The 26364-nt window shown below is 50.2% G+C and overlaps 1 protein-coding gene across 2 annotated transcripts in view; it reads left to right on the plus strand.

Moving 5' to 3' along the window:
- The first annotated feature begins 1488 nt into the window (after positions 1-1488).
- The window catches only part of TTC17 (tetratricopeptide repeat domain 17), a 114618-nt gene continuing 89742 nt past the window's right edge, over positions 1489-26364 (plus strand). The window contains exons 1-2 of one of the 2 annotated variants that reach the window (XM_055141427.1): positions 1489-1659; positions 25461-25550. In XM_055141427.1, coding sequence (XP_054997402.1) covers positions 1501-1659; positions 25461-25550 — 249 coding nt within the window. In that variant the 5' untranslated portion in view covers positions 1489-1500. The remainder of the gene's footprint in view (positions 1660-25460; positions 25551-26364) is intronic. The other variant, XM_055141428.1, reaches the window with a different exon arrangement.

Below are 26364 nucleotides of genomic sequence, written 5' to 3' on the forward strand. Positions count from 1 at the left end.
AACAGCTGCAAGGGCTGGATAAACCAACAGCTGATAAGTCTGTTAGGACACTTGATCTTATTTACAGTAGTCCTGGTGCTTCAGACCGACCTCTTAGTGAAAGTTATTTTCACTAATTCTAAGTGAAAATAATCTCTTTAAGGGTAAATATAAACCCAAACATGAAAGCTTGTAACTATCTCACGGTGATTCAATAAAATTTTTTTTTAAAAAAAAAAAAAGGTAAATATAAAAGTCGCACCTCTGAAAATCCTCTTCACTTTGTACCCTGATGCTGGGGAATCCCAGTCATAGAGAACCTCCCTAACGTGCCTCCTGCCCATACTCATCGATTTTGAAATGCTCTTTCAATTGGGGCTAGAGCTGTAGTACAGCCGGTAAGCTGCTTGCCTTGCACCCGGCCATACCCCAAAGGTTCCCCGGATTCCACCAGAGTGATCCCTGAGTATAAAGCCAGGGATCACGGGTAGGTTGCCCCCCACACACACACACACAGCCCCCAAAATCGCTCTTAAATAACTAGGTAGTTCCTGACAGTCATTCCTTCCATTCTGCTTGGATATGTGGCTTCACTCTGTCGAGCCAAGTCTGAACTCTGAGCCCGATTATCTTTGACCAGCAGAATTCGGAAGTGATCTCTGGCCAGGGTTGGGCTTGGCCTGAGCCTTCAGGAGGGCTGAAGGCGGGGCTGGAGCGATAGTACAGCGGGTAGGGCTAGGGCGGTTGCTTTGCATGCGGCTGACCTGGGTTTGATCTCCGGCACCCCACACGGTCCAGCGCTGCCAGGAGTAACACCCCTGAGCATTGTCCCTGGTGTGACCCAAAAAGCCAACCCCCCCCCCCCCCCCCGATAAAAGAACCCTAGTCTACCCTGACCAAGAGTATTCTGTTCAGCCACACCACCGCCACCACTGCTGTGCCCCAAACCTGCCCTACCACAATTCAGCCACATGGGGCCACATGGGACAAGGGTGACCTTTTGAAACTTGACAGTGGCAGCCAAGGGAGTCGCTCCCGCTGGCACTCGAGAGTCAAGCACAATGTCAGGATGCAAACCAGGCCTCCTGCAGGCCAACTTACACCCTCCAGTGCTCCGAGCTAGCTGCTTCGCCGGTCCAACAAACCTATTCTAAGTCTGAAAATTTAAAGCCCCTGGGCCTGAGCAAAAAAAAAAAAAAATCCACAAACTGAAACCTTGCATGGTTAACTCGCGTACAGGCAAACGACACCCATCCCCAAGAGCGCTCTCCGAGAGTGAGTCTGTCCTGAAAGGCAGGCCAGGCGCAGAGCGGGGCTCCCGCGGGAAGGCAGCAGCACTTTCCAGCAACTTGCACCCAGCGAACTGGCAGAACGGCGCCGCCAGTGCGGGGTTCGCGCGAGCGGCTAGCCACCCCCATGGCTCCTCCTCTTCCAGCGTCGATGACCTCCCCAAGATGGCGGGCAGCGGGGACCCACTTCCGCTTCCGGAGCGAGCGGCCGGGCCGGAGGGGGGGGGGCAAGATGGCGGCAGCAGTCGGGGTCCGCGGCCGGTGCGAGCTGCCGCCGGGCTCCGGCCCAGGCTGGTTCCTCAGCCTTTCCGCCTTGCTGAGCGTGGCGGCCCGCGGGGCCCTGGCCACCACGCACTGGGTCGTCACGGAGGACGGAAAGATCCAGCAGCAGGTAGCGGCCGGGGTGTGTGTGTGTGTGCGTGCGTGTGCGTGTGTGTGTGTGTGTGTGTGTGTGTGCGTGTCTGCGTGTGTGTTTGTGTGTTTGGTGGGGGTGGGTTGCCCCTCTCGGCCGTAGGCGCGCGGGGGGATTCCCCGGGCGGGCGGGCTCGGGGCTGTTTGGGCCCCGCGCGGCCCCGCCCCCGCCCCCTCCCACGCTTCCGGGGTGGGGGGGTCCCCGACGCCCCAGTCCGGCGCCGCCCGGCTGCCCCGCGGCACCCCCGCCGGCCAGATCTCCCCCTTGCACCCCGCCCCCGGGGCCGCGCGCCGCGGGCACTGCGTGGACAGGCGGGGGGATGGGGGGGAGGGCCTGGGGGGCGTGGGGGTGCAGGGCGGGGGTCGGGCCCTGGGGACGTTTGTTCCTCGTGCTCGGCCCAAACCTCGCATTCCCCCGCCCCGGGGCCCACGCGTCAGCAGCCCACCCTCCTCCGGCCTCCCCGCCTCCCCGCGGAGGGGAGGAGAGCAGGTGTCCGCGCCGGGGGCGCGCGCGCGCCGCGGGTCCCCGGGCTGTGACAGTTTGGGCAGCTGCCGGGGGCCGGGCTGCGTGTCGCCGCCGACTGCCCCTTCCCACCCGGGGCCGCGCACTCGGGCCCCTGCACCCGCGGCAACGCGCGTCCAGGACTGTGCGGCTCTCCGCTGGGCGCCGTTAGCCCGGGTGGGCAGCGGGCGAGAAGGAGGTGGGCAGGGGACCCGGACCGGACCGGCCACAGCCAGGACCCCACCTCACCCCCCCCCCCCCCCGCCCAGGCCACCTGCCTAGCCCGGCCTGCCCGCAGGTGCCTCTCTCTGGCCTCGGCCTCGCCCGCCCTGTGCCCCCCCCCACTCCTGCCACCCGGCTGGCCTCCTGCACGGTGCCTTTTCCCCCAGTTCTGCGCCCCAGCCCCCGGGACCAGGATGTGCCGTTTCCGTAGGCCCTGCACACTTTCCCCAGAGGGCTGGCTGCTTGCTGTTTCCTTATGTAATGTTAGGAGATGGTCTGCGTTTATTTTGGGGGGTGCAGGGGGGAGCTGCCGCAAGACTCTGTGTGTGTGCGCGCGCGCGTGCGTGCACTGAAGGAGAATTTAAGTAAACTTGAGTGTGTGTGTTTGTGTGTGTGTGCGCGCGCGCGTGCGCGCGGATGCACGGGTCTGTTCTGATGAAGAATCTCGGTCAACTCGATGACTTCACCATGGGAAGCAGCAATCTGGAAGAGTCCAGCAGATGCTGCGGACGCAGAACACTTGGTCTCACACCCCCCAGCACCAACACCACCACTGCAAGAGAGCGCATCACTGACCACCCCATAAGCATTAGCGACGGTCCGCCGGAAACCAGACCTTTGGGTTGTGTGTGATGGATCTGGATAGCGGGGACAGAAGCAGGTTTGCTTTGGTGAGGGTCCACCTCTCAGCGATCAGTGGGATGGCAGATTTTTTTTTTTCACCCGCCTTGCCCCCTTCTTCACCACCCTCCCACCCCCCACCACCACACACATACACACACATACACACACAAAGGCATTAAGGACACACGTTTGAAACGGCATCAGTGTTGGTGAGTGATTTGAGAAAAGACAGACTTCCTGCTGGGGGGCCTTTTTCTCTTTACCTGACTTAACATTGGACCCCAGAACAAGAAGTCTTTAGCCATGCCAGCTGAAATGAAAAACAGACCATATGTTTCAGAAGCGCTTGAAAACGTTGCAAAGCCTGAATATAAGGGTGCGGGGATTGAACTCTGGCCTGCCCCCTCAGTGCAGGGCAAGCGGCTGACCTGCTGTATTATCACTTGGTCCTCTGGGCCCACAACGTGTGGAGATCTGCAGTGAGTTCTGATGAGTCTCATCTTCTTTTGGTTTCTGCTGATGGTCTTCCGGAAGGTAGCGGGGACCCCCAGGTGGGCTGAGACCAAGTCCCCCTGCCGTTCAGAAGATCTCTCCCGTCGGCTCTTTTGCAGTTTGGGTTTTGACCACAGGTATTTAGTCTCTGTGACGTTGATGCCTTCCGTTTGAGGGCCCTGCCAGTCAGTGGAGGAAGGCACCCCTCTGAAAAGCGAAACCCGGTGGAAATGTGTCCTTTGTATACTGAACATTGCAGCAAGAACATAGAGGACTATTTGGGGTTTATTTTAACTTACTCATTTTGGGTTTGGGGGCCACACCCAGTGATGCTCTGTGCTCAGGGATCACTCCTAGGGGGTACTCAGGGGACTATATGGGGTGCCTGAGATTGAAGCCGGGTCAGCCGTATGCAAGGCAAGTGCCTGCTTGCTCTACTGTCTCTCCCATGCCTCCTCCTTCCCCACCCCATGTATTCCTTATTTCTGCCCGTGACAGGAAATTTATGTTTTAGTGTGGGGGTGAAAGCTAAAGATTCTTCTGGATCTTTGCCCAGTGACCCCTGCTCAGAGTAGTTAGACTTAAACTTAGGAAAGCGAGATTTCTGAGCAGCAAAGGCTGCTCAACTGGCTTTGTGTGCAGGGGACCCAGGTTCAGTCTCCAAGCACCGTCAGGAACCCAGAGTAGCCTTCTGAGCACCCCTGGATATGACCCCAAAACAGAGCAAGACAACAACATTTCTTTACTATGTGGGTATTTTTTTATGGTCCTTTTAAGCAAATTTTCCGGTACTTCCTTGTTGATACCAACTTCTATACTGGAAGGGGAAAAAAAAGTTGGTGTCAACAAGAATAAAAATAAGCTAGGAGAAGGAAGTTGGATGATCTGAAGGAAAAACTGCCTACAAATAAAGCAGCAGAGTTCTCACTACTGTCTCGACCCCTGAGTTCTGCACTGATAGCGCGTGTGACGGAGACTGCCGTCATTTGGTGTGGCAGCTGGGGGGAGTGTTCTCTCTGCTCCGTTAGGAGGCAGACCTGGATGGTCATGCCTTCGACTTTCTGGGGTGCCCTTGGAACCCCAGAGGGCAGTAAGGGGACCACCACAGAAGCTTCCTCCTCACCCCCTGGTCTCTGTTCTTCTCTCAGCTGCAGCCTTTAGCACACTTCTGCCCTTGTCGGTGGAACTAGTAAAACGCTCTCACCGCATGCAAGCCAGGATCCTTAACAGGGCCGGGGGGTGGAGGTGGCAGTGCTGGGGGAACTGACGAGTGTAACCTGGTTACTACAGGGGTCTACGGTTTCATTCGGCAGTGGGTCTTTTGGTTGGCTGTATTGTGGAACATATACTTCGAGGTAATATTTTTGTTTTATATTTATGTTCTTTATAAAGCTTAAATAGTGAGGCACTATTTTTGTGCGTGTGTTGTTTGGGGGACACACCTTGGTGGTGCTCAGGGCTTATTCCCGGGTCTGTGATCAGGAATCACTCCTGGCGAGGCCAGGGGGCCACGTAAGGTGCTGGGGATTCAACTTGGGTTCGCCAGATTGAACCCTTGTACTACCTGTAAGGCCGCCGGAGCACTTTCATTTTCAGCGTAAGCGCCTAGAAGTTAGATAAACTTTAGCCTGGTTGGAATAGGAGACTAATGTAATTTCTGTGTAAAAAATCACATTCCTTGAAGTTGGAGAAATAATACAGCAGATATCATCATCATTCCGTTGATTGTCGAATTTCTCGAGCAGTCTCAGTAACGTCTCCATTCATCCTAGCCCTGAGATTTTAGAAGCCTCTCTTTACTCGTCCTTTCCAATGGTGCCGCATTGGAGGCTCTTTCAGGGTCAGGGGCATGAGACCCATCATTGTTACTGGTTTTGGCATATGAATACGCCAAGGTGCTTGCTTTCCACACGGCTGCATCCCACACGGTCCCCTGAGCATTACCAGGAGTGATTCCTGAGTGCAGAGTCAGGAGTAACTCCTAAGCATTGCCAGGTATGACCCAAAACAAAAACAACCCCCCTGCCACTCACATTGCTTATTCTGAATTACTAGCTAAGAGATGAATTTCCAAATTGTTACCAGTTTGCTAGTTATAGGTTTATTGAGCCTAGAAGTTTGGCTTCATAAGCAGTCAGTGTAGAGCCTGGATATGCTTTTTCTTCAGGTCTCAATTTGTAAATAGTATTGTCTTTATTATTTGTCATAAGACATTGCAAAGCCAATTTCTTTGGCTAGTATACCATCCCCTTTTTATATTAGAACTTTGGGATTTTAGATTTGGGAAGAAAAATTTTGAGGGATCTAGGATACAATTTATTGAAAAAATTACCCGAACAAACACAACTAATGAATGACTTGTTGGTAGCTGTAAGTAGCTAACTAAGGTCTCTACTCCCAGTCTCTTCAAAAGCAAGAACTTTGTACTTAGCTTATTTCCTCTCCCAGAATACCATAGATAAAAAAAAAAATTTTTTTTTTGAAAGAAAAATAAATGCAAAATTGGGAGTAGTGAAGGAAATGGTTTCTCTTTCCCAGTTTATTGTGTAAAATGGTTTGTGGTCGCTCCCTGTTTGGGTTGTGGAATGATAGAGGGTCCCAGGTAGGTGTGAATTAGTCTGGGAGTAGTTTAGCCATTTTGCTTGCTGTGAAATAAATGTCTTCGGAGTAAACCTCCTTTCACCTGCTCAGAACAAATGAAGTTTCTGGCAGTCTGGTGCTCGGAAGCCCGGCAGCAGTGGCAAAGAACCGTGTGACACATGGCCGCCTCAGCCTCTAAGACCCAGGGAAGGGTGCTCAGGTTTATGTGGACGGACTGGCTAAATCCAGTCTGTTGGTCTGGTTCCGAGCTGCTTCGTGAAGGAGTGATTTGCTCTGCTGTGATGTGAAGTGGCGTTGTCTGTGAGAGGCCGTCTTCCAGGTTCTGTGACGCTGACAGCGCTAGTGCTTTTCAGGACAGAATCTGTCTTTTGGACACTGAGCCTTGCCTCTGTGTTTGGACACTTCAGGGATGTCCTTAAAATGCTGTGATAAGCCACCAGCTAGCTAGACACCTGCTGAACTTTTACTTTTGGTCCTAGACATGCGCCTGAAACCCCTTCTCAGCACTGTGTTTTAGATATTTCTACTATTATTTGTCCATTGCCTACGTAATAGGACCTTAGAAATGGACACAGTGTACAGAGACAAATTATCACTTGTGAGTTTCTTTTTTTTTTTAGGTGTTTTTTTTTTTTTTGCTTTTTTTTTTTTTTTTTTTTGCTTTTTTTGGGTCACACCCAGCAATGCACAGGGGTCACTCCTGGCTCATGCACTCAGGAATCACCCCTGGCGGTGCTCAGGGGACCATATGGGATGCTGGGATTTGAACCCGGGTCGGCCACGTGCAAGACAAACGCCCTACCTGCTGTGCTATCACTCCAGCCCCTCACTTGTGAGTTTCAAAAGAAAAGTGGGGCATGCGGGACTCGAGTGCTCAGTGGCCGAGAGCCCTTCCGCTGGCCGGCCCACCACCGGACAAAGGACCAGGGGAATGGAGAAATAGGGACTGGGCCTCAGGCGGGTCGGTAGTTGGTTTATTTCTCTCTCCTCCCCAGGGCAGTCCCTTCCCTTCCTCACAGCACATTCATGGTCGTAGTTGGGGCCGTAGTCCCAGTCGCCACAGCTCCATCATCCCAGCGTCCGCATAGACCTCAAAGTCCTCTGCTTCATTATCGTCCAGTCGCTCTTTCTAGTCCCCTCTCTCCCCTGACAGCAGAGTTATGTAGAAACCACGAAGGGTGGGGGCACACATAGGTGGGGTTGAACATTGTCATAACAACAAACACAGGTAAAGCCACTCGGTCAGGGGCAGCTCTAGAAGGTTAACTCAAGGACAGGATCTCATCTGAGGGTTCAGCACCCCAGATTCTTAGGAGATCCGCTCAAGGGCGGGATTCCATCCAGGGTGTATTGCCTTCTCCTTTCCCCAGCTAGTAACCCATTTAAACAGTCATAGTACATTTACTTGTTATAATATTTCTAGTCATTCCGTATGAACACAGTGAGAGATTCATTAAGCTCAAAGGTTGGCTCTTCCTGGGGACATCTCGCTGTGTATCCCAGACTGCAGTCCTCAGGCCAGTCTTCTCCAGCCCCATCCCCAGCAGGGTCCTATTCAGTCCCTTCTCTTTGGGTCATGACAGAGTGTGTTCCGTGACCGTACTCTTAGCTTATTATACTTACGGGACTTAGCTTCTCCCTTTCTTATGCTTGGGTAGTTTACAGCTGGCCCTGGGTCCATCCAGTCCCTTCATCAGGACCCTCCTTTTGGGGGTGTTAGAAAGTAAGGGCAACTGAGGCTTCAGTCAGGTAAATAAGATAGATGCCCAGGAGTAAATATTATTTGGAGTCAGTTAACTCCCATGTTACAAAGCATAGCATCAACTGTCTTCCTGTGTCTATACAAAAAGGCCATTGCTAAATAAACCATGCAAGTGACATAAAGGAAAGAGAAAAGTAATATAGGATTATTAGTGCTTGATGGAATTGGGTGTGCCTCAGGGGCACTGTTTTGGGAGTAGCTCAATAAACTAAACTTCCTGCGGGAAGAGCTAGGATAACCCAGTGTTATCCAACAATCATTTTATAAATATTTTCCCCAGCTGTTTATTGAACAACTGCTGTCTTCCCACTTTGCATCAGCCATGTGTTTGATGGACATGCTAGTTACTGTTAGCTACTATGCCATAAAATTCTCATTTTTCTTTGGAGGTGAGCAAGCTGCAACTTAAACTTTTTCTCCCTAACTCCTCCCCAACTCTTTTACTCATCTAGATAAGTGGGATTTTTTTTTTTAACTGCTTTCAGTTCTCTGCTTGAGGATCACTCTCACTGATGCAGGGGGACCATGGGGTGTGCGCCGGGGGTCCTTCCAGGGCTAGCTGCGTGCACAGCAGTCAGTCACCTTAGCCCCGGTGCTGTTTCTCTGGCCTGCATAAATTGTCACCCAACTATCCTTACCATGCAAGTAATCCAGGGGGCAGGTGCTCTCTGAAATACTGAGTCCCAGGCCGTTTGGTGTGTCTGATTCCAGGGGCTGGCGACAAAAATCAAGAATTCTGTTTCTCTTTCCTTTCACCTTCCTTCATTATTGTGGTGGTTGCAGCGGCCAGAGCTTGCACACACAGACACGCATGCATGCGCGCACGCGAGCACACACACACACACACACACACACACACACACACACACTTGGTTGTCGTGCTCACTTGTGCGCTCTTGATTGTGTTCCTTCGGGCACCCAGCGCAGCAGAACTATAGGAGTTTCGCTGGGGCCAGAAATGGGACTCTCGCCCCTCAGCCTTGTGCTTGCCAGGGAGGTAGATCCTCTGTCACTGGACTGTCACTGCCCAAGTCCCCAGACCTGCTTCCCTGGACATTCTGACCCAGATGGTTCACTGGGGATCATTCTGAGAAATTGGTTATAGGTAATATACCAAATGTCTTACTTCTTTGAGCCTTTCCTTTTGTTTCTTCTTCTTTCTTTTTTTTTTTTTTTTTTCCGGTTGGGGGGCTGGAGAGGGGTTGGTGTAAGGGGATCTGGGCCACAACCAGCAGTGCTCAGGGATCATTCTTGGCAATGCTTGGGGGACCCTATACCATGCTGGGATTTGAACTGGGCTTGGCCACATATGCAGCAAGCGCCTTACTATCTCTCTGGCCCTCCACTCTTCTGGCCTCTTAGCCTGTATACAAGTAATGTCTCTGTCTCTGTCTCTGTTTCTCCATGTGTGTGTGTGTGTCTGTCTGTCTGTCTCTGTCTCTCTCTCTCTCTGTCTCTCTCTTTTTGTTTTGGGGTCACACCCAGCAGTTCTCAGGGGTTACACCTGGCAGGCTTGGGGGACCAGGTGGGATGCCAGGAATTGAACCCGGGTCAGCTACATACGAGACAAACACCCTAGCTACCATGCTTTCTCCCCGGCCCCTCTCTTTCTTAGGACTTAAGATGTCATATATGTGCTAAGAATATGGCTTTTGACATTTTTTCCCCCTGTGTCTCAGCTATTTCTGTCTATGTCTTTTGGTTTCTGGGCCACCCCCACAGTTCTGTGCCGGGGGCTCCCACAGTCCAGCCTGTTGAGTTCTCTCCCAGCCTCTGCAGCCCAGACCTTTGCTCCAGGGTGATAGATTCCAGACCCCTCTAGCCACTCTGCGCTCCTTTCACAGTGAGGGGTAGGTCTTTCAGGTGCTTCATGACCCGCTCTGAACTCAATTTTCTCCTTGCCTTTGTCCTGGCATTTTCCTGTGTATTGACATATTGAAAGTACCTCTCACCATCAGCGCATCGCTCAGGTCAGGAATCTGTTTCTGGCCCCCATTTTTTAGCGCACATCCTAATGATCTGGCCCTTCTCTCATGCCCCTGCACCCCTCAGCCCCAGGCTCAGTCCTGCTGTGCTCTCTTTTGTTCTTGGGTCTTGGCACATGTTGTTTTCTTGAGACACCCCTTTCTGGCTGACCCACACTCTTTCCCATAGAAGCATCTAGAATGCCTCGATTGAATAAGCCACTTCCTGGGGAGTCTTCTCTGTGTGTCCTTTCATGCACAGAAACGCACGCTCCTTGTTAGGGAGTGACCAGCCCTTCCCACTTTGCTTAACCATGCAAGCTGCCACACAGTGCTGGTGGGGGGGGGGGGGCAGGGGGGAGGCGTGTTGCAGAGAGAAGGGAGTTTGAGGAGCGGTTCCTGGTCTTTAGAACTTGAACCCTGTTCCAGCAGTTTGAACACTCATCCCGTGGTCGTGTCATCCGGAGCCAGCCTCGGAGAAGGGCTTTCCATCGGCGAGTCAGCCCCAAGGCCTGCAGGCCAGCTGCTGTGCCAGCATTTGTGCTTGCCCGCCGTGTGGGTCACATCGTGAGCCTGAGAAAAACCGACCTCTGAGTCCCTGAGGTTGCATCGCCCAATCGCACAAGCCCAAGCCGGCTCAACGGCTTGCAGGATGCCCAAGTTCAATCCCGACACCGAATGGTCCCCTGAGCCCCGCTGGGTGTGGCTACCCCCACCCCGACCCCCCCACCCCACAGCAAAAAGGATGCAGGCACCGAGGTAAAAATGATAAGCAAGCAGGGGGAGAAAAAAAAGACGATCCAGAAGGGCAGAGAAAGTGGAGAGAAAGTACAGGGGTAAGACACAGGCGGTGCATGCAGCTGGCCCCTGTGATCCCTGCCACCAGGCGAGCCCCGCCAGCAGGAATGCCCAGATGCCAAGCCAGGAATCAGTAGCTCTTGAGCACTTCTGGGTATGGCCCATCCCCTTCCTTCCCACCTCCAGAAACACCTAGAAGAGCAGAGGTGGACTGCAGGGGCGCGGCCGCTGTGCTGTTGGGGAGGGGTCAGGCCTGGAGGTTGGCAGTTGTGAACAGGAACAGCATCCATCCCGACGGCGGCAAGGAGCCAGGCCCGCCTGCAGGCCGGGCTGATGTGTCCCATCAGCTTTGCACTCTACAAAGGGTCCCATGAGGGAGCAGGGTCCCGGGAGCTCAGCCTTGCTTCGCGGTGGCAAAAGCAGTAGCCTGTGGGGGTGGGGGCGGGGAGTTGCCCTCTCTGCGGTGTGGCCCTTCGAGTGCCAGGCAGAACTCTCGGTGCTCCTGGGCCCTTCTGCCTCCCTCCCTCAGGTTCCCTTGCTCATTCCCCTCACTCTCGGTGCACTCGGGGCCTCCCATCTGCCCAGACCCGCCCTCGGTTCTCAGTCATCTCCTTGTCCACTCGGCACCCGAGGATGGGCCCTCGGCCCACTGGCTTTGAGTTGTTCCCGGTCTCTTAGGACGCCACACCTGGCAGCGCTGTGGGGGCTACTTCCGGCTCTGTGCCGCAGGGGCGGGGCGCTACTCCTGACCGTGTGATGCTGGCCAGGCGCCCAGGGCTCCGAAGATATCTCCAGTGCCTGCCCACGGGGTACCCCCCTGCCCGGAGCCCACTGCCGGGCCCAGGTCCCTCTCCCTGACCTCTCAGGCTTCACCTTGGCTCTGGGAGTCTCCAGTCTTGGGACACCCCACCCCCCGCCCCCACTCCCTTAGTTTCCCTCTGCACCTGTGCTCCCCACACGCTCTTCTGCTGTCTCCTGGTGTGAAATAGCCCCTCGGCCCCAGGGCAGCACCCCCCGGAGCTGTTTCCTGCCTGGGACCCCACCTGCCGCCCTGCCCGCTTGTTGCTGGATCACTCAGGTCTGCAGACCTGCTCCCTTCACTGGCCCTTCTCACATCTACCCCCATCTGTCAGGATTCCAGAACGCACCGTGGACCAAGCCAGCTTTCTCCCGGGCCTCTGCTCCTCTCGCCTTTGAAACAAGTTTGTTTTTTTTTAAAGTTAAGTGACCCCGGGGCCAGAGCGGCCAACAGGTGTTGGCCGCCCATATGGTCTTCCGAACCTGTCAGGAGTGATCCCCGAGTGCAGAGCCAGGAATAACCCCTGAGCACCACCGGAAGAGGCCCAGAAACAAAAACAAAAGTAGTGGCTGTGGGGCCGGAGTGATAGTACAGCAGGTAGGGTTTGCCTTGCATCGACCTGGGTTCGATTCCTGACATTCCATATGGTCCCCCAAAAGCACTGCCAGTAGTGGCTGGCCTGAGAGATGGGACAGCGGATAGGAGGGTGCCTTGCACACTGCTGTGATTCTAGAGCACGGGAGCAAGCCCTGAATACTGCCAGGTGTGGCCCCAAAACAATCGCCAAAAATTACTAGACTCCTTATAGCACCACAGCCCATAATTTAAGGAGTTTGGGTCTGTCTCTCTCCTGAACCTTTGCGGTCCCTTCCTAACTGCTCTCCTCAGGGCCACTTTTGCCCCGTGAGTCTTTTCTCCCCAGAGCAGCCAAAGTGATCTTTTATCGCTATTGATTGGGGTTCGGGGGGCACCCACACCTGGTCAGCGGTGCTCAGCTGATCTCGGCCGCACTGGACTCACACTCGTGGCTTCACACTGGCAATAAAAGCGCCTTTAGCATCCCCTAGCTCTTGATTTTCATCTTGCCTTTTGCCCCCTCCCCTTGGCTGTGGTCACTGCAGTGGCCAGTGGTGCCCACTTACAGCAGGGCCGCCGTGCCCCAGCCTTCTCATGCTTCTCTTGATTGCAGTGTCGCAGATCACAAACGGCAGTGCCACCGGGTCTGGTGGGGTTGAGCAAGGGACAGGACTCCCAGCTTCAGGCCTGCTGGGAAGCGGTCTGTCCCCCTGAGCCTCGTCCCCTGGCCCCTCATCTGTGTGATTTTAGGGAGGGGTGTTTGGGGCCACACCCAGTGGTGCCCAGGGCCTCATCCTGCCTCTGCTCAAGGGTCACTCCCGGCGCATTTCGGGAAACAAATGACCACGTACAAGGCAAGTGCCTTACCCCTGAGCTCTCTCTCTATCCTCATTTATGTATTTCAGATCAGCTCTTATTTCAGTTTTCTCTTTCCCTCTGATCTCCTTAGTTGGTTGTTTGCCTGTGTCTTTGTGCAACCAGGCCTCAGACACGCAAGGCAAGTGCTCATGACCCACGTGCCAGGCCTGACTAGTTTTTGTTTTTGTTTTTGTTTTGCATCACACCCAGCGATGCACAGGAGTCAATCCTGGCTCTACACTCAGGAATTACCCCTGGCGGTGCTCAGGGGACCATATGGGATGCTGGGAATCGAACCCGGGTTGGCCGTGTGCAAGGCAAACGCCCTACCCGCTGTGCTATCACTCCAGCCCCCTGACTAGTTATTTTTAAATTTAAGCCAGGTGACTAGCAGGAGGGCCCCTCTTTCCCCACCCCCCGCCAGTGTTGAATACCTCAGTCCTTGAGTGTGACTGCTTGCTGGGACATTGAGAGGGGTATTTTAATCTACAGAGCAGCTCCGGAGAGTGGTACGTGCCCGAAGTAACCCAGTGGAGAAATGGAGTCAGGAACGTTTTCATTCGAGCAAGGGTTTGCTAAGTGCCTTTCGTGTGCCCCTTGCTCCACTAGGCAGACCTCGTTCCCTTGCGTCTGTGTGGACACAGACTCGAATATGCCGAGTGTGAGGCGTGTGGAACCCGGCTATGAGGAGATCCAGCCCCTCCGTGCGTTCGTTAACATTGTCTCTAGAACTTTCATTATCAAAATCAAATATCTCTGTGTCACTTGACCACACGCTTCCCTATGACTTACCTCTGTTTACCGTCCGTCAGACAGGTCTGGGGAATCTAGGCATGGAACTGTGGGCAGGCTCTGGTTCCATATTCCTCGGCGAAGGCCACACCGTGGGAAGGAGCAGAATGAACCCAGACTCCCATCTGACTCCGTCGCCCCTTCTGCTTTCTGCAGGGTGAAACATTGCCACCAGCCTAAAAATGCTTGCACAGTTTCTCCAATGAACTAGCCATCAGAATTCAGTTTTGGGGGTTGTTTTCATTCATTTGCAGTTTTATAATTGAGTTAAAGATTCAAATGCCTGATCATTAAGAAGTAATCTCTTCTTCTGAAAAGGAGGTGTTCGGTTCGGAGCATCACCGCATGTAGCCCTGAAGGACCTACGGGGGCCTTGGTGGCTCTGGGGTCCCCAGCACCACTGCACCCAAATCGATCTTCAAACCCTCATATTGGATGGCAGACCTGTGGGCCAGTATGCTTTGCTGGGGAGGGGGGGCCCTGGGCCACCAGCACACCTCTTTGGCAGGCCGCTGACCCTCCCCCCCAAAATAAAAGTTATGAAATGCACGGTGAACGTTCCGTAACCACCCAAGGTCCTGGAAGCAATCTTTGGAATTCTTTGTCTGTCATTCCAAGAAAGTTACTTTGCATTTGCAGACATATCCCCCTTTTTCTGGTAACACACAACTGGAAACATGTTGTATCATGATTAGCTTTTATTCAGTCAATAAAACTTAAATTATCTGTGGTGTCAGGAATAAGCTCCCTCTTTCCCCCTGATGACTGTGTGATGGGGGTTCAGTCACAGACTGCATGCTACTCAGTGGTATGCATTTTCTTTTTTTTTTTAATTTTATTTTTTATAGAATCACTGTGAGATACAGTTACAAAGTTTTCATATTTGATCCACCACCAAAAACCCCCGCATACCCCCCTCCCACTCCCCCTCTGCCTGTGTGGCAGACAATTTCCACTTTACTCTTTCCTTACTTTGATTACATTCAGTTTTCAACAGGAATCTCACTATCATTATTTGGAGGTTTTCCTCCAACAGTCGGACATGTTGGATGGCATCATTAGATTGTATGTTTTCATTTTTTAGGAAAGGTTGTGTGGCCGCTTATGCGGCCACGCAGTTTGGAGATGTCCCAGTTTGGAGATGTCCCATCTGGAGAAGGCGTGCTGGCTGTACCTTCTCCGTCTGGCTCCCTGGTGTTGTTGGCCCGGTCTGGGGTCCGAGCAATCTCCAGTTTGCGGTGCTTACCAAAACGCCCAGGTTCTTCTCTATTGATTGTGGCAAGATGGCGCCGAGGGCGGGTCGAGGGCGTGACTTCTGGCGGCCGGGGCAAATTGGAGACTGGGCTGGCACCACCCCACTCCATTGCCCCCCTGCAGTTTGGAGATGTCCCAGTCCCACATCCCAGAGCCGTGTTAGTAGAAGCTCAGTGTCCCCGGGGCTCCATCTGGAGAAGGCTTGCTGGCTGTACCTTCTCCGTCTGGCTCCCCGGTGTTGTTGGCCCGATCTGGGGTCCGGAGCAATCTCCGGCTTGCGGTGCTTACCGGAATGCCCGGATTCTTCTCGGTATGCATTTTCTCTAGTTTATTAAGCGTCTTCCTCGTTGAGACATACTTAGATTCTGTCCTGTTTTTTCTCATAATGGTGATATGTTAGTGCATGCATTTTTGCGTGCTTCTATGGGTATATTGAGCCATATGTACCTGCAGTGAAATATTTGGGATTGGATTTTCAGCTCTGAAGAATGCATTAGAGTACGTTTTCCTAGATATTATCAAGTCGTCTTCTGGAAGGATTGCATCAGGAACCTTGTATCGGTTTGAAAATGTACTCGCAGTATTGAGATATGTCAAACATTGGCTCATATCCCAGCGCAAGTTGAGTGAAGGGCCGCAGAGATAGCGCAGCAGGTAGACAGTACTGCACGCTTGCCAAGCACACAGCCGCCCTGGCATCAGTCCCCAGCATGGGGGCTGGAGCAATAGCACAGCGGGTAAGGCGTTTGCCTTGCACACAGCTGACCCGAGTTCGATTCCTAGCATCCCATATAGTCCCCCGAGCACTGCCAGGAGTGATTCCTGAGTGCATGAGCCAGGAGTAACCCCTGTGCATTGCTGGGTGTGACCCAAAAAGCAAAAAAAAAAAAAAAAAACCGCAATCCCCAGCATGCCATCTGTTTCCCCAAGCCCCATCCAGAGGAACCCCTGAGCACCTCCAGGCCCGAAAATAGTAACAGACGTTAAATTGATTTTTTTTTTTTAAGACAGTCTAGTGAAAGACTAATTCAGCCACTGCCTTAACTAAGCAATGTTGCAGGGTGGACATATGAAGAGGAAGTGGTTTGGTTTTGTTATCTCCATAGAAAAATCAAACCATTGTCTTTGTTGGCTATTTTACGCTGGCTGAGATTGCAGTAAAGGGAATTAGTCGGGGGGCCAGAGAGATACTACAGCGAGCAGACCCAGGGTTTGATCCCCAGAACCGCATTTGGTTCCTCCAGCCCTGCCGGGAGTGATCCAGGCGCTCCACTGGGTGTGGCCCAAGACCAAATCCAAAAATTTGTAGTCACGCCGATTGCTTCCCCTCACAGTTGATACTACTCCTGTTTCGATGAGTAATCAAGTTGAAGTTGATTCATTTCTCCTCTTATTTTATTTATTTATTTATTTATTAAGAGCAGCAGTTTCCACTATAAAGTAACAAGCAGTTTCCTGGCAGTTGAGTTTGTCATCACCTGGGGAAAGAGGAAGTTACTGCGGTTCATCTTCTGGCACTGATTACAGTGTCTCTTTTCCAAGAGTTTAATATCAAATTTTAGCTTAGGCTGCCACAACAGAATGCCATAAACGGGTGGCTTATGCAACGTCCTCTTCGTTCTTGCCGTTCCGGAGGCTGAAGTCCAGATCAGAGTGCCAGCCTGGGAGGGTTCTGCGAGGGCTCTCTCTCTCTCTCTCTCTCTCTCTCTCTCTCTCTCTCTCTCTCTCTCTCTCTCCCTCTCTCTCTCTCCCCCTCTCTCTCTCTCCCTCTCTCCCTCTCTCTCCCTCTCTCTCCCTCTCTCTCTCCCTCTCTCTCCCTCTCTCTCTCCCTCTCTCTCCCTCTCTCTCCCTCTCTCTCCCTCTCTCTCCCTCTCTCTTTCCCCCTCTCTCCCTCTCTCTCTCCCTCTCTCTCCCTCTCTCTCTCTCCCTCTCTCTCCCTCTCTCTCCCTCTCTCTCCCTCTCTCTTTCCCCCTCTCTCTCTCCCCCCCTCTCTCTCTCTCCCTCTCTCTCTCCCTCTCTCTCCCTCTCTCTCTCCCTCTCTCTCCCTCTCTCTCTCCCTCTCTCTCCCTCTCTCTTTCCCCCTCTCTCTCCTCCCCCCCCTCTCTCTCTCTCCCTCTCTCTCTGCCTTGCTTCAGCCTGCATCTTGCCGTCTTTGCTAGTGGCAGAAACAGGAGAAATCAAACTGTTGGCTCCTCTTTTCTTTCCTTCCCTGGCATTGCTCAGAGATTACTCCTGACTCCGAGCTCACTGACTCCGTCACACCCGGTGGGACTCAGGGAGACCAGATGGGGTGCCAGGGATCGAACCTGGGTCATCCACGTGCAAGGCAAGGGCCCTGTCCACTGTACTTTCACTCCCGCCCCTCAGGTGTCTCCTCTGAGCAGGGCACGAATCCCATTCACCCAGCCACATGGTATCACCTAAGCCTGATACCCTCCGCAAACCCAGCCTCGATTATTGTCGGTCTGGGGTAGGGCTTTGACATCGGGATGTGCGGGACATACAATTCAGTGTACATGACCCGGGACGTACAGTTCAGCATACAGTACCCATCTCTCTGAGAGCTGAAGTACAAACACAAGGGAGTAGACAGTGTAGAACAGCGGCAGATCTTTGGCCTTGGATTTCAAAACCAAGATGACCAAGCAGGGCCAGAGGAGGCGAGGGAGGTGTTGAAGAGGTGGACTCGGGGTAACATGAGGACGGTGGAGGTGGGCTGGTACAGCAGCTGTACGCGAGAACAATAAAGGTCTTAGCGCTGTTAGAGGATGCTACCTTCGTTACAATAGGCAAACAGAACTCAATGGGAAGAAGGGGCTAAGTCTTGTCTCAAAGCTTGATATATATTCTGAGATTACAGGGTTTAGATAAATAAAAATAGCAATTGTCACTCTGAAAAAAAAAAGGAAGAATCTACATGCACATCTGTTTTTATTCATCGCCATTCTGCCTGAAACTCAGTGGGTGTTTATAATACATTTTCTGTTGCTATAAAAAATTCCCACTCTTGGGCTGTACGGGTCGTCCAGTGGGTTAGGCACTTTGCCTAGCAAGGGGCTGGCTCAGTTTTGATCCCCAGTGCTACAGATGGTCCCCGCAAGCCCCCAGGAGTAAGCAGTGAGCACCACCCCCACCCCTGGGTGCAGTCCAGAGACTAAAATAACCAAAGAAACAAACAAAATAAATAAGTAAACCACAAAATTCCACAATATTAGTTGTTTTAAAAAATAACAATTCTCTTAACGAAACTGTCAATCTGAAGACAAACGCGGACTTCCCAGCGCTGGAATCTGGGGGCAGCAGCCCGCGCTCTGCAGGCGTTAGACCCGAGCCCACTTCCTTGACCCGAGTCTGGGTGTGTAGACGCTGCCCGTGCCTTGGCTCTGCACATCCTCTCACTGTGCATCTAGTGACCCCACATCTCTCTGGCCAGCCTTAGTCCTCTCTGGCTCTCCTCTCCCACTTTGGGGGGGCAGGTTTGTTTGGGGGACCACACCCCATGGTGCCAAGGGCTTATTCCTGGTTCTGCTCTCTGGTCACTCCTGGTGGGCTCAGGGGACCCTATGCAGTATGGGGGGAATCCGTCAGGACCAAGCATGTGCAGAGCAAGCACCTTACCCATCATTCTCTCAAGTGCCTTTGTGTATGTGTGTGTGTGTGTGTGTGTGTGTGTGTTCATGTGTTGGGCCTGACTCTGTTCTCAGGGATCACTTCTTGCAGATTTGAGGGCTGTAACCCAGCGAGCCCGACAAGCACCCCACCTCCAATACTATCACTCTGGCCCCACGATCCCTCCACTTTTAAGGATCTTCAGAACCTTTGGGCCCACTTGAGTAAAGTAGGTCATCATCGGCCTTAATTAAGGGACTGTAAATAGCAATCTTGATTCTCATCAATTACCTTAGTTCCCTTTGGACATGGAACGAAACATAGTTGCACTCTGGGGATTAGCACCTGGACCTTTGGGTCAGGCACTGTTCAGTGAGTATCTGCTGCTAGAATGAGACTCACTTCTAAGTGGCATTTAAAATATCTCCAGCCGAGCAGCTGCATTTTTTAAATATGTCTGTGAGAATAGTAAGTATGTAACTGGGAAGTATCAAAGTGATGTCAAAATACCTGTGATTCTTTTCCTGATCCAGCTTTTCGTTTTTCTTTCCTTGTCCAATTGGAAATTGCTTTCTTTATTCGGTAAGTTACTTGTATCTTTCCTGTGACATAATCAAAGTGAAGCCTGGGTAAAAGACGTCAACGGGTGGTATATGGACACTAGAATTCTGAGGGTAAGCGTTAAGTTAGTCTGCGTGAATGTCGCTGTGTAAGTCTGCCCATCTGAGACCAACAAAGTGCTCGTTGTGTTTAGAATACCTGGGTAAGTACAGTAGACCGATACCCAATTAAAAGGAAAGTGTAGAATGCAGGGCCGGAATGATAGTACAGCGAGTGGGGAGTTTGCCTTGCATGTGGCCCACCTGCCTTCTATCTCTGGCGTCCCACATGGCCTCCTGAGTGCAGAATAATTCCTGAGTGCGGAGTCGGGAGTAGCCCCTGAGCATCACCGGGTGTGACCTCAAATCAGAAACAACAAACTGTAGAATAGCGGTTTCATAAGAAGTTGTTCATTTGTTGCCTGTGTTGAAAAATGGTGACCAACTTGCATATCAGTTAGGAAAAGGATGACTATGTAATATGAATGTTCTCATAAAGTTGACTACCACCTACTACGTTCACATCTAGATTATAGCAATATAGTTTATTTCAAATACCAAGATATTTTGTGGGGATTTTAAATATTTACAGTTCTGTCTTCCTAGAACTATGACCATGAAGAGATGAGCTCCAATTGAGAGATAAAGACCATTAAAAAACAAAAAAATCACATGATAGTCAGGGTTTAGAATTTTTTTGTAGAGCTTTTTTATTAAAAAATAATAAAACATGCATGTTGTTTATTAAAACAAAACAGCTATTTTTGTTTTAATAATATATGGGGTCAAGAAATAATAGAGGGATTAAGGCACTTGACTCACAATGTGACTGGCCGCAGCCAATCCGTGGCCCCACACAAGTTCCTGCGTATTGCTGGGAGTGACCCCCTGAGCACTGTTAGGTGTGGCCCAAACTTTTCTCTCCCCCAAAATAATAAGAGCCAGGAGAGAGAAGGATACTCTGTAATAGAGATTGATTCCTTTTCTGTTTTTTTTTTAAGTACCATTTTTTTTTAAATGGTCAGTAGTCTAAGAGCTGGTATCTCAGAAGGTGAAATTTCAGGTCTTTTTAATCTTTTTTTACTTTCTGGTCCCCCCCCCACACACATACACACACATACACTTTCTGTTGTGTTTTGTTTCATTGCTACGCTCGGGGGGTGCTCAGGGCTTATTCCTGGTGCTGGTCAGTGGTCACTCCTGGCTCTGCTCAGGGCAATGTTCAGAGTACGGAGGCTGAAACCTCCATGCAAGGCAAGCTCCTTACCCTCAGTACCTCTCCCCGCCCCTGTTCTTACACTAGTGGCTATTAGCCGACAGTCAGGAAACTAGTATTTCTTAGTGGTGCTTTGTTAGAAACAGGTGGCTGAAGGGCAGAGAGGACCGCCTGCCTGTGAGCAACTTGACTGCTCAGAAATCAATCGCCACTGCTAACTGGAGCCTTGGTTTAGGTGGACTTAGTTTTAGAGAAACTTTAGACTGTGGCTAGCCTATGTTTCAGTATTTGCCCTGGAACTCTGAATGTTTCATACTGTTTTGTAGGTGACTTAACCTAAAATGTTTGTTCTGTTTCTTTGGGCCACACCTGGTGTTGCTCAGGATTTCCTCCTGGCTTCATGTTCAGGGATCACTTCTGGAGGTGTTTGGGAGACTCTGTGAGGTGCCAGGGATCAAATCTGGATCAGCAGCATGCAAGGCAAACACCTGACCCACCGTAACCTCTCTAGACTCCAAAAATATTTTTAACTATTGGTAGATCACAACTAACATCCCATTGTTATGAAATAAGATTGCTGTAATCAGTCCCGAATTGAACAGTTCATTATAGTTGCTCTCCCTACTCTATCCAGTGACCAAGGAAACATTGGACTGCTGTGAAAAGAAAAGTGAAGTTTTCCCAGCCCTTATTGAGATAAACCTAGCATTTTGCTTAATAGACCTTTGGTAGTTCTGATTGTTTGATGGATGGGACTTGTAGCTCAGATAGTCAAATAGGAACCTCACTGCTATGTGACTGTGACTGTCACATCAGGGCCCAGCTTTACTGTCAAGCCAAGGGCTCATTGAAGGGTCATTCTTTTTTTTTTTTTTTTTTCCTTTTTGGGTCACACCCGGTGATGCTCAGGGTTTACTCCTGGCTCTGCACTCAGGAATCACTCCTAGCAGTGCTCAGGGGACCATATGGGATGCTGGGAGTCGAACCCGGGTCGGCTGTGTGCAAGGCAAACGCCCTATCTGCTCTGCTATTGCTCCAGCCCCTAAAGGGTCATTCTTAGAAGCAAGCCTTTGGGAGCTGGTCATTATCCATGACGATACAATAATTACGTAGTTAATTGTGGACAGGACCCAGGACTGGCGTTTCTTCTGCCCCTGGCATTTCTGAGGTGCTGTCGAATAAGCAAAGACCCCCCCACACACACACACAGTGAGCTTGGCATGTGGTTGCTCAGCATTGTCCAGTTGTCTGGTTCTTATCATGAAAGCTACCACCCAACATTATTCATCTTGTCCTATGCCCTCTTTTAAAAATAGCCCTTTGAAAACATTTGCCTTGGGGCTGGAGTGATAGCACTGGGGTAGGACGTTTGCCTTGCATGCCGCCAACCTGGGTTCAATTCCCAGCATCCCATATGGTCCCCTGAGCATCGCCAGGAGTAATTCCTGAGTGCAGAGTCAGGAGTAACCCCTGTGCATTGCCAGGTGTGACCCAAAAGGAAAGAAGGAAAGAAAGAACGAAGGAAAGGAAGGAAGGGAGGGGGGGGGGGGAAGAAAGAAGAAAACTCGCCAAGTTGTAAAGCTATCTCATATTTAAGAACTAGTCCCCCACCCCCCAATAAACTAGTCCTCTACCCCCCAATAAAAAGCTAGCTCTAAAATCCGTTCATTGAACTGAATTAACTGATGGTAGTTTCTTAGCAGTTCCAAAACAAATTTTGTTCTCACAGTAGAGTTTCCTGGAGGGCTGACCTTTAGTTTGACAGTGGGGCACGACGGAATAGCAGGGGTTTCATCTCTCACCCCTAGGCTCTCTGAAAGCCAAGTGTGTGTATATGTGAGAGAATTTATTATCAGGATGTTTTGTGTACACAATAGATGGTTTTTTGAAGTGCAGTTGTATAAAGTAAAAGCATAGATTTATCCTCTTAATCCCTCTTCCCAAACAAAGCCACTGCAAACCAATTCTGTTTTGTGCATGTTCAGACACGTATATACCTATAAAAAATACCTGTAATTTGTTTGTTTGTTTGTTTTGCTTTTTGGGTCACACCCGGCGATGCACAGGGGTTATTCCTGGCTTTGCACTAAGGAATTACTCCTGGCAGTGCTCAGGGGACCATATGGGATGCTGGGATTTGAACCCGGGTTGGCCGCGTGCAAGGCAAATGCCCTACCCGCTATGCTATCACTCCAGCCCCAATATCTGTAATTTTTTAAAACAAAAATAGCATAAGTATACTTGTTACTCTTGTTTGTAGCTGACTATGTTTCGAATATCTTTCTATAGCAGTTGATATTGCTTTTCTGTATCCCATTCCACCCTGCTGCATTTCCCTGTGTCCAGACTGATAAGCTTCGGGTTGTTTCTCATTTATTTTTGCAGCTAATAATGTTGTGAGCATATGTATAAATACTTTCCTTAAGAATGTCTCTGGCATAGTCTCTTAAAGTTTAATGCAGCTAGATTAAAGGGTGTTTACTTTAGATAGTTTTTCTTGTCGTGTGTTGTCAAATGACCCTCCAAACCAGAAGAAATGTATAAGCTGGCAACCAGTGTGTGAAGAACTTTTTTTTTCTTACATCTTGCCTATATGGTTATTTATTTAACATTCAGTAAACATGAGTTGTAATTACAAAATGTATCTCGAGATTTTTTTTTTTTAATGTATGGCTTCTTCAATTTAATAGTCTTAAAAATAGGTGTTTTACACTGTGTGCCCCTGGGGGGCGGGGGCGGGCTGGTGAGAGCCCTCCCTGCCCCACGGGACCCAGTTCCGGCAGCCAGAAAACTCCGTAACCCAATCACCGCCATGCTCAAGGCTGCTTCCCACACACTCAGGCCAAGCCTCACACATGAGTAAATATATTCCTGGGCCACGTGGCCACTTTTGTGGCTGCGCGATACATTATAAGACACTCCTATCCATTCTCCATAATTACCACACCACATTTGATGGGGTTCAGGTAGTAGGCAACAAATCATAGAGGGAAATATATATATGCATATATACATATTTTCAGATATATATACCAAAACTCACATCACCCAAACTTTAACTACGTTAGTGATATTCTGTAGAATGTCTTAATGGCTCCTGCCAAAATAGAACAATCTTCACACTGTTTTCTATATGAACACTTTTTTGTAAGTATGTCCAGCAGTTCTTCATAGCAGACAATATGAAATATATTATTTCAGTTGTGTTTTGGGACAGGGATTGGAGTTTGGGATGGAAACATCCCAAATTTGGTGGTGGGAAGGTGTAATGGTGGTGGGATTGGTGTTTGAATATTGAATGTAATCAAACATTATGAACTAACTTATAAAACTAAAAAAAAATTTTTTTAAAAAGTAGCATGGAGTTCATGCCCAGTTCGATCAGCTTAAATCAATGCCTGAATAAATAGCAGTGCTCCTACCTTATAAAAAAAAAAAGGTGTTTTAGAATGTTCCTTTTATTGCTTCTATTTTTAGGGTATTAAGACAAGACAGCCCCCTTGTGATTTTTTTAATACTTTATTTAAGCACTGGTTTACGAAGTTGTTCATAATACAGTTTCATGTGCTGAGTATTCTAACACAAGACCCACCACCAGTGTGATCTTCCCTCCACTTTGTTTGAATCACACCTGGCAGTGCTCAGGGGTTCCTTCTGGCTCTGCACTCAGGAATTACTCCTGGAGGTGCTCGGCGAGCCATATGGGATGCTGAGACGGAACCCAGGTCCTGGGTTGGCTGCATGCAAGGCAAACGCTTTACCTGCTGTACTGTCACTCCAGCCCCTTCCCTCTACTTTTGCACCCCTCATTTCCCCACCCACTGCCCTCTTAGCAGACACAAAACCATCTTATATTGCGTGTTACAACTAAATGGTTGATTGAGTTATCAAAAAGTACTTCAGTAAAAGAAAATTTGTGAAAATTGTTGTCGCGTCGTGGGGTCATCAAATCATTGAGGGTTTACTAGCTGTTGCTAATTGAGCCTTCCGTGTTATTTTTGTTTTTCCTTACGGAGCTAAGTTGCTTTATATGCTATTTTCCCATCTAATTTGGTGTGTTCCTGGTGGTCTGTCGGTCTGGTGGAATTTGGAGGTGTCATGATCTAGAAACCGCAGGATCTGGGCTGTTGAGTTTATGTGGCGGGAGCTGTGGGGGGTGGCTGTGGCTTCTGGGGCTTCCAGAAGTATGGGGGGCGAGGGGGCGCTGTCCACCCCCACTCTGAGAAGACCCCAGAATTTTCAGCCAGAAAACCGGTGTACCTGGAATTTTGGTCAGTTTGACAGCTCTGCAGAGATCAGCCAGGTGGCAGTGATATTAGGCCGTTGGCATGGCAGCGGCTGTGGGGTGTGGGCACAGCCGCCCGGGCTTTGGCAAGGCCAGGACTTGGCCCTCCTGCCACCCCGCACCCACCTCCCGGGAGTTTGCAGCCCAAAGACCGGTGTTCCCATGAATTTTAGCAGCGCAGCTTGCATCTCGTCCCAGATCCATGAAGCTGAGCCAATGAGTCACTGTAGCTGCAGGGAGCCAAGGCCGCCGGCTCTCGCCACCGTCTGTGAATGACTGCAGGGATGGATAGCTTCACTCTTCCGAACAGTCCTCTGAGTATTTCCCCTATGACCAGCCAGTCAGAGTGGCCTCATCCACATCAGAAGCCTGCCCTTGGGGCCGGAGCAATAGTACAGCGGGTAGGGCTTTTGCCTTGCATGCGGCCGACCCAGGTTCGATCCCCGGCATCCCATATGGTCCCCCAAGCACCACAAGGAGTAATTCCTGAGTGCAAAGCCAGGAGTAACCCCTGAGCATCGCTGCTGGGTGTGACCCAAAAAGCAAAAAAAAAAAAAAAAAAAAACAAAAGCCTGCCCTTTCCGGTTGGAGCTTCAGGCGCCGTCACTGAACCTGTTATTCAAAGGCTGAAACTCACCTGTGGTCACTTTTGAAACACCTCTTGAATTTTACTGAATGTTTAGTACTTGAATTTTATCAAATATCTAATTGTCTAGTACTTCTAGTGCCGGTTGAAATAATGTTAAATAAATAGTCGAAAAAAAGGAAACTATTAACTGATGAATGTTCATGAAAACTGAGCTTTCTTTCTTGCTTGCTTGCTTGTAGGTGGACTCCCCAATGAACTTGAAGCATCCCCATGACTTAGTGATATTAATGAGACAAGAAACAACAGTTAACTACCTCAAAGAGTTGGAGGTGAGGCACCCGGGTATGGGAACCTCTGTCACAATCAAAGGAAAATTAATGATTATTATTTTTTATGTCTGATTCTCCGCTTTTGTAGAACTACGTTACTTTTAGCTCATATTTTTTCAAAAGTAGTAGCTGAGAGTGTGAGTGGCCATAGAGCGCATGTGTGAGGGCCTGATTCCATCCCCTGGCGTTGCAAGTGGAAATGGAGGAGAAAATGGGGGAATGAAGAGACAGTGAGAATCTTGTTGGAGTGACTGTTGAAGCCAAGAGGACAAGAGACTGTGCCAGCTCAGAACTTTGCATGTTTTTTGACTCACTGTGTCCTGGAGCTAAATTTACATTTTTTTTTAAGTTTGTCTGTCAAATACATAGAAGGATAAGTAAGTATATTCTTGCAAGGAGAGTGTATCTAAAGTTTGAAAAAGGAAGAGTGTCTTTTGGGGGTTTTTTTGGTTTTTGTTTTTTGTTTTTTTGCTTTTTGTGTCACACCCAGCGATGCACAGGGGTTACTCCTGGCTCATGCACTCAGGAATTAACTTTTGGCGGTACTCAGGGGACCATATGGGATGCTGGGAATCAAACCCGGGTCGGCCGCGTGCAAGGCAAATGCCCTACCCGCTGTGCTATTCGATGCAGCCCCGGGAGAGTGGTTTTAATATCCTATAAAATGTCATTTTTGTTCATTCTCATATAGTAAAAAAACTAAGGCCTTGAGACTGTTTTTATGATTAAAGTGAAGACTTTAAATCACTCTTTTACCTTGAAAACTTGACATTATCATTAGTCTGATAACACTGACTTCCTTGTTTCCATCATC

This window comes from Sorex araneus, chromosome 6, assembly GCF_027595985.1.
Source record: "Sorex araneus isolate mSorAra2 chromosome 6, mSorAra2.pri, whole genome shotgun sequence".
In the NCBI taxonomy this organism is placed as follows: Eukaryota; Metazoa; Chordata; class Mammalia; order Eulipotyphla; family Soricidae; genus Sorex; species Sorex araneus.